The 11,803-nt window shown below is 43.6% G+C and overlaps 1 protein-coding gene across 1 annotated transcript; it reads right to left on the reverse strand.

Annotated features, from left to right (window-relative positions):
- Positions 1-6,315: 6,315 nt before the first annotated feature.
- Positions 6,316-8,078, reverse strand: LOC104236678 (uncharacterized). The gene is made up of 3 exons (XM_070161402.1): positions 7,992-8,078; positions 6,564-7,910; positions 6,316-6,417 (listed from the first exon to the last, which is right to left on the reverse strand). Exons 1-3 carry the CDS (start codon positions 8,076-8,078, stop codon positions 6,316-6,318), a joined length of 1,536 nt encoding a protein of 511 aa, XP_070017503.1.
- Between the last annotated feature and the right edge of the window lie 3,725 nt (positions 8,079-11,803).

Consider the following 11,803-nt stretch of genomic DNA (forward strand, 5'->3'; position numbering starts at 1 on the left):
GGTTATTTAGGGCCTGAATATAGTTAAATTCACCTATTATCAACACCCCACACTTATACCTTTGCTCGTCCTCGAGCAAGCTAAACCACACTTCTAAGCCTAACCGTTTTATGCATTACCCCAAGTATGTCACACCCGCCATTTTGACGGAACCACCTAAGCACTGTGCCGGTCATACCCCAGACGCAGACTCTACTGCCATGACACACTTGCGCTCACTCTAGTTACTCTAACAGAGGTAAAGACTTAATTTTCCTTCCCGAGTCACATTCCCTCACATCAAAAATCTGAGAGATGTTCCACACACATAAAATTCAAACACAAGGAACCGAAGATAGAAAGAATTCACTCACTCTCAGCAAAAAACATTCACATGCCACACAGATACACCATAAGCTTGCCCATAGTGTAGTACTCTACTAATCGAGTTGTTTTAGTCAAAGATCAAGAGGTATTTATTTGGTTGTAATGTAGGCTAAGGGCCGGGTAGGATACATTTAGATTTAGTGACTAACCTCCTTAAGCACTTTTAATACACACTTCCTTTTATCTCAATTTCCCTGCTCAGCCTAATTATTCCTCCACATTTTTGTTTCACAGGTGACCCCTACTTTTCTTTAGGTGCAACTGGCTTCTTGTTTTTTTTTTATTATTTATATGCCAGTGCACTATTCAAATGATTCATTCCTGATTCCCCCCCCCCTTTTTCGCTAACTCCCTACCACCCCACACTTTGACTTTTGTATGTTCCTTAGTGATTCAAGTGCTTCTCGGAGGTATAGGTTCAAACAATCAACTATTCAAACACAAGGATATAGGTCATTATAGGGTTATCAAAGAACAGGCTTCAAGCTCAAAAGGTTAACTATGGCAATATAGACAGGTGGATTCACCATTATATATAGGCTTACATAAAGAAATGCCTCAATCATCTCTAAAATCAAACAGCTTCTATTTCGCTTTGCAAACACACATGGCAAGTTTTAGGTATCGCATGCAAGAACAGAATGCAAGTAAAATCTCACACACTTAGCATGTAACTCGTTCTGAATAAGTTTATCAACACACTCATACGAGCGTTCAAGCAAAGCAAGATGTGCAAAATTAAGGCATAGATTTACAAGTCCACAACTGAGCCTAGACGTCACACTCTCAAGTTCATTTAGTTGTTTGCAGGTGTGTACATTCAGGGTAGCATTCTAGCCTTTACCCATCTTAGTCCTAACTACAAAAGGAAAATCTACCTAACCCGGTTCAAGAAAAACCCTTAGAAAAGAATCGTGGCCAAAAGAAAAACCAAGGGGGACTTACTACACTACCTAAAAAGGAAAAAAAATAAATAAAGAAAAAAAAAACTTCATGGACTACTTCCCTCACGAGTACTTGTCCAAGTGGTCCGTCCTTAGGAAGAGTCTTCTACCCTTTTTTTTATCCAATTTGGACCCTCAAGAGACCCGTCGAAAAGTGTCCATCGTTGGGCCAAGTCAGACTCCTCATATAAGTACAGTCAATTGTATACAACAACATCAATTTCATGCTACAACACACACAATGTCTATGTATAGTACACATATCACTAAAGCAAGTCTCCCACCCCATACTTAAAGTCATGGCATGTCCCCATGTCATATCAAGAAGGTAAAGAGCAGAAGGGTAAGAAGACTTCCCTGAGACTCAATCAGAGTCGAAGACTGTGCTGGGTCCACATGGCAAGCTCTCCCCAAAGCACGGAACCAGGACATGAACCGGCTCTCAGACCTGGCCTGCCTCTGAGACATGGCATCCATACGTGTGTGTAGGCCCTCCACCGAGGTGCAAAGATCGGCGACCTCTTCCTCCATAGAACGCAACATAGGATGGGTGGACTGTGATCTGGATAAGCCAGCCCCAGCATGGGGGCGCCGAGAGGGTCCGACACTGTCATAGGATCTCCTGGATGGTGCCATAAGAACCGAGTCATCATCCTCATCATCGATATCAATAGTGGTGCGTGCACCCCTGCCCACTCTGATGCTCGAAGCTTTGAAGGCTACTTTAGGGGGCAACTCTCCATCAGTAGAATTTGTGGGGACATTCTTCCGCAGGCACAATGTAGTCACCAGGGAGGGAAAGTAGAATCCTTTTGACCTCAGCGGGGACCGTATGATCATTTCGTCACCAATAAGCCTTGCCGCATCAAAATCCTTCTTTGTGACGAAGCACCACGTCAAAAGGGCTCTTTGGAAGTTCACATCAGTCATATTGCCTGAGGGCAAGAACCGGTTGCAAATGACAGTGAGCCAACACTTAGCCAAATGGGTGAACGAATTGGAGTTCAAGGTGATGTGGTCACGTATCCAGATTGGTTGCCCCCTGCGCAGAGTACATCAGTCATAGTATCCCAAGTGACACCTGGGGCGTCCTGGTAATAGTCGACGTCACTAGTAAACCGGGGCAGCCGCAATACCTGCCGAATAGTTTCCACTGAGGCATCTACCCATGTGCCTCGCACAGTCACCTCCCGTAGCATATGAGCTGGGCAGTTCGCATAGAACTCCCGTACAAGCATCCTGTTCACCATTTCAGGTTCATCAAATAAGAACTCCATTTCCCTCCGCCGGATTTCCTCATACATCTCATCCTTTTCTGCACAGAGGGCTTCCCTGTCAATCAGTATTTCAGGGATGAAGCTCTTTGAGGCCTTGTCATGAAAGTCGTCCTCTGCCACTTCAGATTCGAACCTAGAAGCATCATAAGTAGGCTGTTGGGACGTGCCTGCCGATCTCTTTTGCTTCTTACGAGCCATATAACCTGCAAAGAATACAGAAGAACCATCAAATATATCCTACATGTGTCAGCCAGATGGTTACTCAGACTTCACCACCTGATGGCACCAAATAATATCTCTCATTTATTCCATTTAGACACTATGCCAAACCCTCAACTCGTGATGTGTTCAAAGTTACAATCTCCACAATGGCCCCACAAGCATACAACACCCTACACTTACTCCCTCAAGTGAGTCACATTAAAAATGACACCACCATTCACCAAATACAATACCACCATAACCTAGGGTAGGCCCAAAATGCCTCAAAATAGCACCACAAGCCCCAAATTCCTGGCCAAAAAGGTCCCACCACCAAGCTACACCGCAGAAATTACTTCTAGGCCTCCAAAACATCTAAACAACCTCCATAATCGAAGTAGAAGAAAGACCCAACCATTTTAGCACCAAATAAATCCACAAGAAGCAAATACAACAATAAAAACAAAGAGAAGAAGCAAAAATTGAAAGGAAATCTACAATATTCCTACCTAGGGTTTAACTAAATAAGTTTAGATCAAATTTACACTAAGTTAGAAGATGAAATAGAGAGAGAGAGAGAGAGAGAGAGAGAGAGAAACTTACTTGTTTGGTTGAGGGAAAGTGGGTGGTGAAGGTGGAAAGTAGGGGAGGATGATAATGAAGTTTTGTGAAGATGAGAGGAGAAGAGAGAAGATAGAGAGAGGTTAGAGAGAAATTAGAGAGAAAGGAGTGGGGGGGGTGGGGTTTGTTTTTTGTTTGTGGTTCTGGGCGGGTGGGAGAGGGTTTAGTGGTAGGTGGGAGGGTATTTTGTTTAAAGGGGAAAAGAAAAAAATTAAAACAAAACAGAAAAAAAAACTTACCTGGACTCCGTTTGCGTCTGCCGCGGTTCTGCCGCAGTTGCGGTAGGCCAAGTTCAGATGAACCGCGGTCGCGGTGCAACCGTGATGGCCTGGATTTAGAGAAGGGTCAGGACCGCAGTCGCGGTAGAACCGCGGCCTGAGCCCATCTCTGATTCTGACGCCCCTTTTTTTTTTTAATTTTAAGAAGAGTTACACTTACAACAATTTCATGGGTTGCCTCCCATGCAGCGCCTGATTTAACGTCGCGGCACGATCCAGATGAGTGCAGTTAAGTCTCGCTCGACCTCCGTGGTTCAGTCAACTGTAGTTTAGACCCTTCCTTGGGCTCGCTCATACCCATATACAACTTCAATCTTTGACCATTGACTCTAAATGTACGAGAGTCATTTTCAGTGGCAACGTCAACCGCTCCTGACTGGAAAACTTCAACTACTCGAAATGGTCCAGACCATCGTGACTTCAGCTTACCCGGGAACAACCTCAGTCTTGAGTTGTATAGCAATACCATGTCCCCAGGTTTGAAATTTCGCTCAACAATGTTCTGATCGTGTAGCCTCTTCATTCTCTCTTTGTACAGCCTTGTGCTCTCAAAATCAAGATACCTGAACTCCTTGAGCTCATGCAATTCTATGACTCTTGACGTGCCCGTAGCTTCCATGTCTAAGTTTAGTTGTTTCAGTGCCCACCACGCTTTATGCTCGAGTTCTACAGGTAGGTGACAGGCCTTCCCAAACACTAACTTGTATGGTGACATACTAATTAGTGTCTTGAAAGCCGTTCTATAGGCCCAGAGTGCATCATCTAGCTTCCTTGCCCAATCAGTTCTTGTGGCGTTCACAGTTTCGTTAACACACTCTTGATTTCCCTGTTGGATACCTCAACCTGTCCACTAGTCTGCGGGTGGTATGGAGTAGCCACCTTGTGGCGCACATCGTATTTTATAAGCAACTTTTCGAAGGCTCTATTGCAGAAGTGAGTGCCTCCGTCGCTGATAATCGCACGTGGTGTCCCAAAGCGGGTGAATATGTTCTTCTTTAGAAACCCCACCACCACTTTCGCATCATTGGTGGGCAACGCTACAGCTTCCACCCACTTGGACACATAGTCTACAGCAACAAGGATGTACTTATTGCCATAGGAGCTGACGAAGGGACCCATGAAATCAATCCCCCAGACGTCGAACACTTCTATCTCCTGAATTGGGTTCATGGGCATCTCGTGGCGCCGAAAAATGTTCCCGGTGCGTTGACATTCATTACAACCCTTCACCCATGAGTGAGCATCTTTAAACACAGTCGGCCAGAAAAATCCGGCTTCTAGCACCTTTGCTGCTGTCCTGATCCCTCCAAAGTGTCCACCATAAGTCGATGCATGACAAGCCTGCAAAATAGAAGATTGTTCTATCTCGGAGACGCATCTCTAGATCATGTTATCCAGGTATATTCAAAAGAGATAGGGCTCATCCCAATAGTACAAGCGTCTTTCACGAAAAAATCGTTTCCTCTGGACCGATGAAAGGTCGTGAGGAACTATACTACTGGCTAGGTAATTGGCCAAGTCTGCATACCATGGCGCTTCCTGATGAGTAGTGGCGAGTAGTTGCTCGTCCGAAAAAGTTTCTAGAATTTCCTCAACTTCAATTGCATTTTCAGCTCCCTCAAGTCGTGATAGGTGATCAATGACTTGATTCTCAGTGCCCTTGCGGTCACGTATTTCAAGATCAAACTCTTGCAGCAGCATCACTCAACGAATCAGGCGTGGCTTAGAGTCTTTCTTTTCTATTAAGTACCTGAGAGCGGCATGGTCAGTGTAGACGATTACCTTTGATCCTATCAGGTAGGATCAAAACTTGTCGAATGCGAACACCACAGCTAGCATCTTCTTTTCAGTCACCGTATAGTTCAACTGGGCTCCACTCAGCGTTCTGCTGGCATAGTAGATTGGGTGCATCAATTTTTCCTTCCGCTGGCCCAGCACTTCCCCCACTACGTAGTCACTAGCGCACACATTAGTTCGAATGGTTGCTCCCAGTTGGGGGCAACAATGATGGGTGTTGTGACCAGCCTCTGCTTCAACTCCTCAAACGCTACCCTGCAATCATCAAAAAATACAAACGGGTGATCTTTCTCTAATAACTTACAGAGAGGTTTGGTGATTTTGGAGAAGTCTTTTATGAACCGCCGGTAGAAACCGGCATGTCCAAGAAAACTTCTGATTTCTTTGACCGAAGTTGGTGGAGGCAGCTTTGCTATTACATCAACCTTTGCTCGATCTACTTCTATTCCCTTGCTTGACACCTGGTGCCCCAAGACTATGCCTTCTTGTACCATGAAATGACACTTCTCCCAGGTCAGCACCAAATTAGTCTCGATGCACTGTTTCAGCACACACATCAGATTCACCAGGCACTCATCAAATGAACTTCCCACCACTGAGAAGTCATCCATGAACACCTCCATTATATCCTCAACCATGTCAGTGAATATGGCCATCATGCACCGTTGGAATGTGGCGGGTGCATTGCATAGGCCAAAGGGCATCCTCCTAAAGGCATAAATGCCATAAGGGCATGTGAAGGAGGTCTTCTCTCGGTCCTCAGGTGCAATGGAAATCTGATTGTACCCTGAGTACCCATCCAGAAAACAAAAGTGTGACCTCCCTGCCAATCTATCCAGCATCTGATTGATGAAGGGAAGTGGGAAGTGGTCTTTCCGGGTGGCTAGATTCAACTTTCGATAATCCATACAAATTCTCCAGCCTGTGACGGTTCTCGTTGAGATTAGTTCATTGTTGTCATTCTTCACAACCGTCATGCCACTCTTCTTAGGCACACATTGAACTGGGCTAACCTAGCTGCTGTCAGAGATTGGGAAAATAATTCCCGCATCTAACCACTTTATCACCTCCTTCTTCACCACTTCCTTCATATTTGGGTTCAGCCTCCTCTGATGTTCCCTGGAAGGTTTGTGCCCCTCTTCCAGCAGAATCTTATGCATGCAGTAAGCGGGGCTGATCCCCTTGATGTCTGCCATGGTCCACCTAATGGCAGTTTTGTACTCCTTCAATACCTGTAGAAGCTGTTGGACCTGCACATCTAACAAACCAGATGAGATAATAACAGGTAGAGTGGAGTCAGGTCCCAGAAATTCATACCTGAGGTGGCCTGGCAATGGCTTTAGTTCCAGCTTCGGTGGTTCTTCAATGGATGGCTTAGCTGGAGGAGTCTCCCTCTTTTCTAAGTGTAGGGGCTCAAACTTTAGATTTCTTTCCCAAGACCCTCTACCTTCCAGTGCCAACACCCATTCCGCCAAGTTCTCACTATTCACTTCCTCCAAATTCGTCAAACATGCAGCTAGGGGATCCTCAACCGTCAACACTTCATCATCAGACTGTACGATTACATCCACGACATCAATAAGAGAGCAATTGGCGAACTCACTTGGTCGCCTCATAGATTTCTGCACATTGAATACAATCTCTTCGTCATTGAGCCTCATCTTAAGTTCCCCGGTTTCACAATCAATAAGAGCTCTCCCTGTGGCCAAGAATGGTCTTCCTAAGATTATAGGAATTTCTTCATTCACTTTGCAATCCAATATCACAAAATCTGCAGGGAACACGAATTTCCCCACCTGAATAAGTACATCATCAAGGATCCCAAATGGACGCTTCACAGTACTATCAGCCAGCTGCAACAACATAGAGGTGGGTCTAGCTCTCACAATGCCCAACCTTTTGTAAATGACCAGGGGCATAAGATTAATGTTGGCCCCTAAATCACAAAGTGCTTTCGCAAAAGCAAAGTTTTTAATAGTGCATGGAATAGTAAAACTCCCTGGATCAGAGAGCTTTTCAGCAACAGGTCTAGTTACCACTGCATTGCACGTCTGAGTAAGTGTCACTGTGGTCAAGTCTTGGAATTCAAATTTCCGGGACATTAAATCTTTCATCATTTTTGCGTATCCAGGCATCTCCTTTAAAGCTTCAATCAACGAAATATTAACCTGAATTTGCTTGAGCATCTCAAAGAACTTTTTGTACTGCTCATCCTTTTGAAGCTTGGCCAACCTCTGTGGAAATGGAGCAGGAGGTCTTTTCTTCCCAATCTCTTGGGACTTTTCTTTCTCAGCTACTATCTCTACTACCGGCCCTTCAACTGCTTCAGCAACTTTCTCGGTCTCCTGCTGAGTATTCTTTTCTTCCTGAGCAGGCTGGATTGTCACATCTGTCAGCCTTGTGGAATCATCTAGCTCAATGGGTACCTGAATGAGTGTCTCAGCCTATATATTGTTAGGAGCTCTCTCCTGCTCTACATCAAGATCCCTACCATTATGAAGACTCACCGCCATCAGCTGCTTCGGGCCCTGATCTTTAGGATTGATTTGGGTATCTGCAAGTAATGTCCCCTGAGGACGATTGTTCAGAGACATTGAAATTTGGCCCAATTGCACTTCAATATTTTTGATTGCTGTGTCATGTGCATCTACTCTTTCATTTATTTTTGCATTGGACCCAATCACCTATTGCATCATTGCTTCAAGTTTTCTGAACCCATCTTCTTGCCTTCCACCATGCTGTTGCTGAGGAGGGAGATACTCTTGTTGTTGACTGTTGTACCCCTGTGACCTTGGATAATGTGCCATATTGTTGGGGGGTCTCATACCTCCCATGTTTCCAGCGTTGTACTGTGGCTGAGGTGGTCTGTATGGCTGCTGAGTTTGCTGACCCCAGTTCTGATTGCCCTGTCTCTGGCATCCATAGTTTGACACATAGTTCATGTCCTCAGGGTGTTGGTGATGATGATCATGTTCAGCATTCCACGGATTACCAATTGGCTAACTAATGCAAGATGTGCACAAGCCCCCATTGGTGGTATCTACAATGTGCACTTGCTGTTTCTGCCCTGATTCCTCCACCTTTTTGGTGAGTATGCTCATCTGTGTCAAAAGGGTCGCCACATTTTCAGCCATGGAACTTGATGGGTCAAAAGGCACTGAGTGTACCACTGGAGTGATAGGTGCATTCCTCGTCGTCCACCCCGAATTTTGAGCCATTTTGTAAAGCAGACTCTGACCTTCTCTCCAAGTTTTGCTCAAAAATACCCCACCAGCTGAGGCATCTACAATGTTCTTCATGCTATCTGACAGTCCCATGTAAAACCATTGTCCCAACATCTAATCTGGAATACCATGGTGTGGACATATAACCAACATTCCTTTAAACCGGCTCCATGTCTCATGCAGTGTCTCCATTAGTTTCTGTTTAAAGCTCATGATCTCATCAATTTGTTGAGCTGTTTTGTTGGGCGGGTGGAACTTGATGTGAAATTGCTTGACTAACTCATCCCAAGTTTCTATAGAGTTTATGGGGAGTGAGTTTAGCCAGACCTGAGCAGCTCCTGTCACCGAGAATGGAAATAATAACAGTCTAATTGCTTCTGGAGTTACGTTGGGTTGCCTTTGAGTTTTGCAAATCGATAGGAAGTTCTTCAAGTGCTGTTGAGGATCTTCGGCTAGTGTCCCAGAGAATAATCCCTTGTTTTGCAGCAAATGCAGCATGTTGTTCGTGATCTGGAACGATTCAGCTTGTATCGTGGGCACAACAATGGCAGTGGCCAGATTGTCAGCTGTGGGTTGTGCCCAGTCATATAGTGCAGCCTCAGGCACAGGAAGTGACCTATCTCTGACATTTCCATTGACGTTGTCTACGTCACCCATGTCAATTTCGAGGTTGTGTGTTTGATAAGGTTGTTGAAGTCTTTTTTTAGCATGGATCAATATCCGGAATGGTTTCTCTGGGTCTGAGAGTCCTTCAAGTACTTCTCTAGTCCTCGTAGAGTTTCTAGGCATACACCTGTGCAACCACGTCAACAACCGTCAAAAATTTTCAATCAAATCTTGGTATAGAGAAGACTGACTATACTAAGAATTTGTTGTATTTCTATCAATGGTAATTGATAATTCCGTTAATTCCCCGGCAATGGCGCCAAAATTTGATCACGCCCAACTATGCCTTATAAAAAGGACAATGCGGTCGTTGCAAATATAACCTGAGTATTCCGCCCAGGGTCGAATCCACAGAGAATTAACCTATCAATCTCAATCTTTAGAACTACTAAACTCTTGAGAACCAACTTCCCCAGACGATTGAATCACCGTTGATGGTTTCTTTGCTAACTAAGATTGCAAGTAAATAAGAATATGTAAACTAAAATGCTAAGATTGTAAACAATAATGAGAAAATGCTAAGGTAATGACTTCCCCTATTGATGGAATCCCTTCTGTTTATGCTTCATACAAATTGACCAACACACCTCTATCAATCATGAACGCTCATCTTACCACAAATCTCTCCCGAGTAATCACAGTAATATACTCAATGCACTCTCCCGAGATACACTAGATAGCTTTAATTAACACAGTTCACTTCAGATTGCACTCAAGACTTCGTTATCCCTAATCCCGCCTTTAAACCCGCAGTGATAGATCCCTCTTATACTTTGGGAGTAGTGTTGTTCAACAATAACCTAAATATGCACTCTCTCCCGAGTTATGCACACTAAATAGGCACAACTAATTGAGGATCCTGTCAATTAACTACAACAAGAACATAGTTGAACAAATAAAGATTGAAACTAGCAATTTGTATTCACATAAACAAGAAGTTCATCTCCCGATAGGTTCCATCAAAACCTTAGACAAAGGATTTAGCTACTCATAACTATGGGTAAACAAACTAAGATAAGATTCATCGTAAACTAGCAATAAAAATCAAAGAAAAGAAGAAAAATGTTTTGGGTGATCTCTCACAATTGTTTTTCTTGCCAAGATACTCTAAAATTCAATACATGCCTCTCTTGGGCGGAGTCTAGTGTTTAAAATAGGGTTTTGGGCTAAAAATCCCGTGTTTTGCACTTTAGTCCCTGAACTTTCTCGCGCCTGCCGCGGTTCTGCCGTGGTCGCGGTAGAACCGCGGCCAAACAGCTCCTCTGAATCTCCTTCTGTCCGCGAGCAGTCTTCACCGCGGTTCTGCCGCGATCGCGGTGGAACCGCGGCAGAATCATTTCTCTGATTCTTCAGCCTGTTTTTGCGTGGTTCACTTGGGATATTTCACGGATGACCTCTCTTTCTTCAATTTTTGACTCCAAAAGTACTCCCTAGCCTTCCCTAGTCATATATAACCTGCAAGTCATGAAAAGCACTAATAAGAGCATTTTGTTATCACTTTTATTATCAAAACTATGCAAGAAGGCGGTTATTTAGGGCCTGAATATAGTTAAATTCACCTATTATCAATGATATAACTTGGTACAAATTAGGAAGAATGGATTAGTATTGAAATTGACGATAAAAAAATAAATACAAACAACACAAATTGAATAGTCTTGGCCCTCGAGTTCAGTCACCATTGAATCAAAATATGTTTCAATTGACTTATGAATAGAGTAACAAGATAATGAAAGCTAGAAAAAGATAGTATATTGCTTTGTATTGCGTGAATATGATATTTTTAACATATGATCAGACCCTCTTTACATAGCAGGGAGTCCTACTCTTTATACAGTTCAATATGAGGTAACAAATCTCATGATTAGCTAATTAATCAGCCTCTTCTTGATACGTGCCGGGATTTCCGCCATGATCCTCGCCCAATTGCGGATATTTCGGCTTTCCGTTATTTGGCTCGGTAAGTTTCCCTCGATTGTGCTCGGTATCGATCCTGGCCGATCTCGATCTTGATCGGTCTCTAGGTCATGAGCTCCACGATCTACCATTGCACCATGGTTCGGTATAACACGAGGTCGAACCTTGACCTATCATGTTCCAATCCCGATTAGTCACACAAAAAGCAAGCCCGGTTTTGACCGTATACAAAAAGTTTTAGTAAATTAATATCAAACATTTGGCCTTAATTTTCTTTGTTCCCATAAGTAAAACTGCATTTTGGTACACAGATATCCCTAACAGCTCTATATTTCGCACTGCCGTCTCACTTTCATTAAGGGTCTGATTATTTCAGGAATACATAACATTAAATTGATAATAGGTGAGAATAAAAATCCAATTTACTGTGGCACCATATAAAATTATGAGAATCATTTCGTCAAAAGTTTTATTTAACTTGTTAAAGAAGGAATTGGTTTCTCTTTTTAGAA

Source organism: Nicotiana sylvestris, chromosome 11, assembly GCF_000393655.2.
Source record: "Nicotiana sylvestris chromosome 11, ASM39365v2, whole genome shotgun sequence".
In the NCBI taxonomy this organism is placed as follows: Eukaryota; Viridiplantae; Streptophyta; class Magnoliopsida; order Solanales; family Solanaceae; genus Nicotiana; species Nicotiana sylvestris.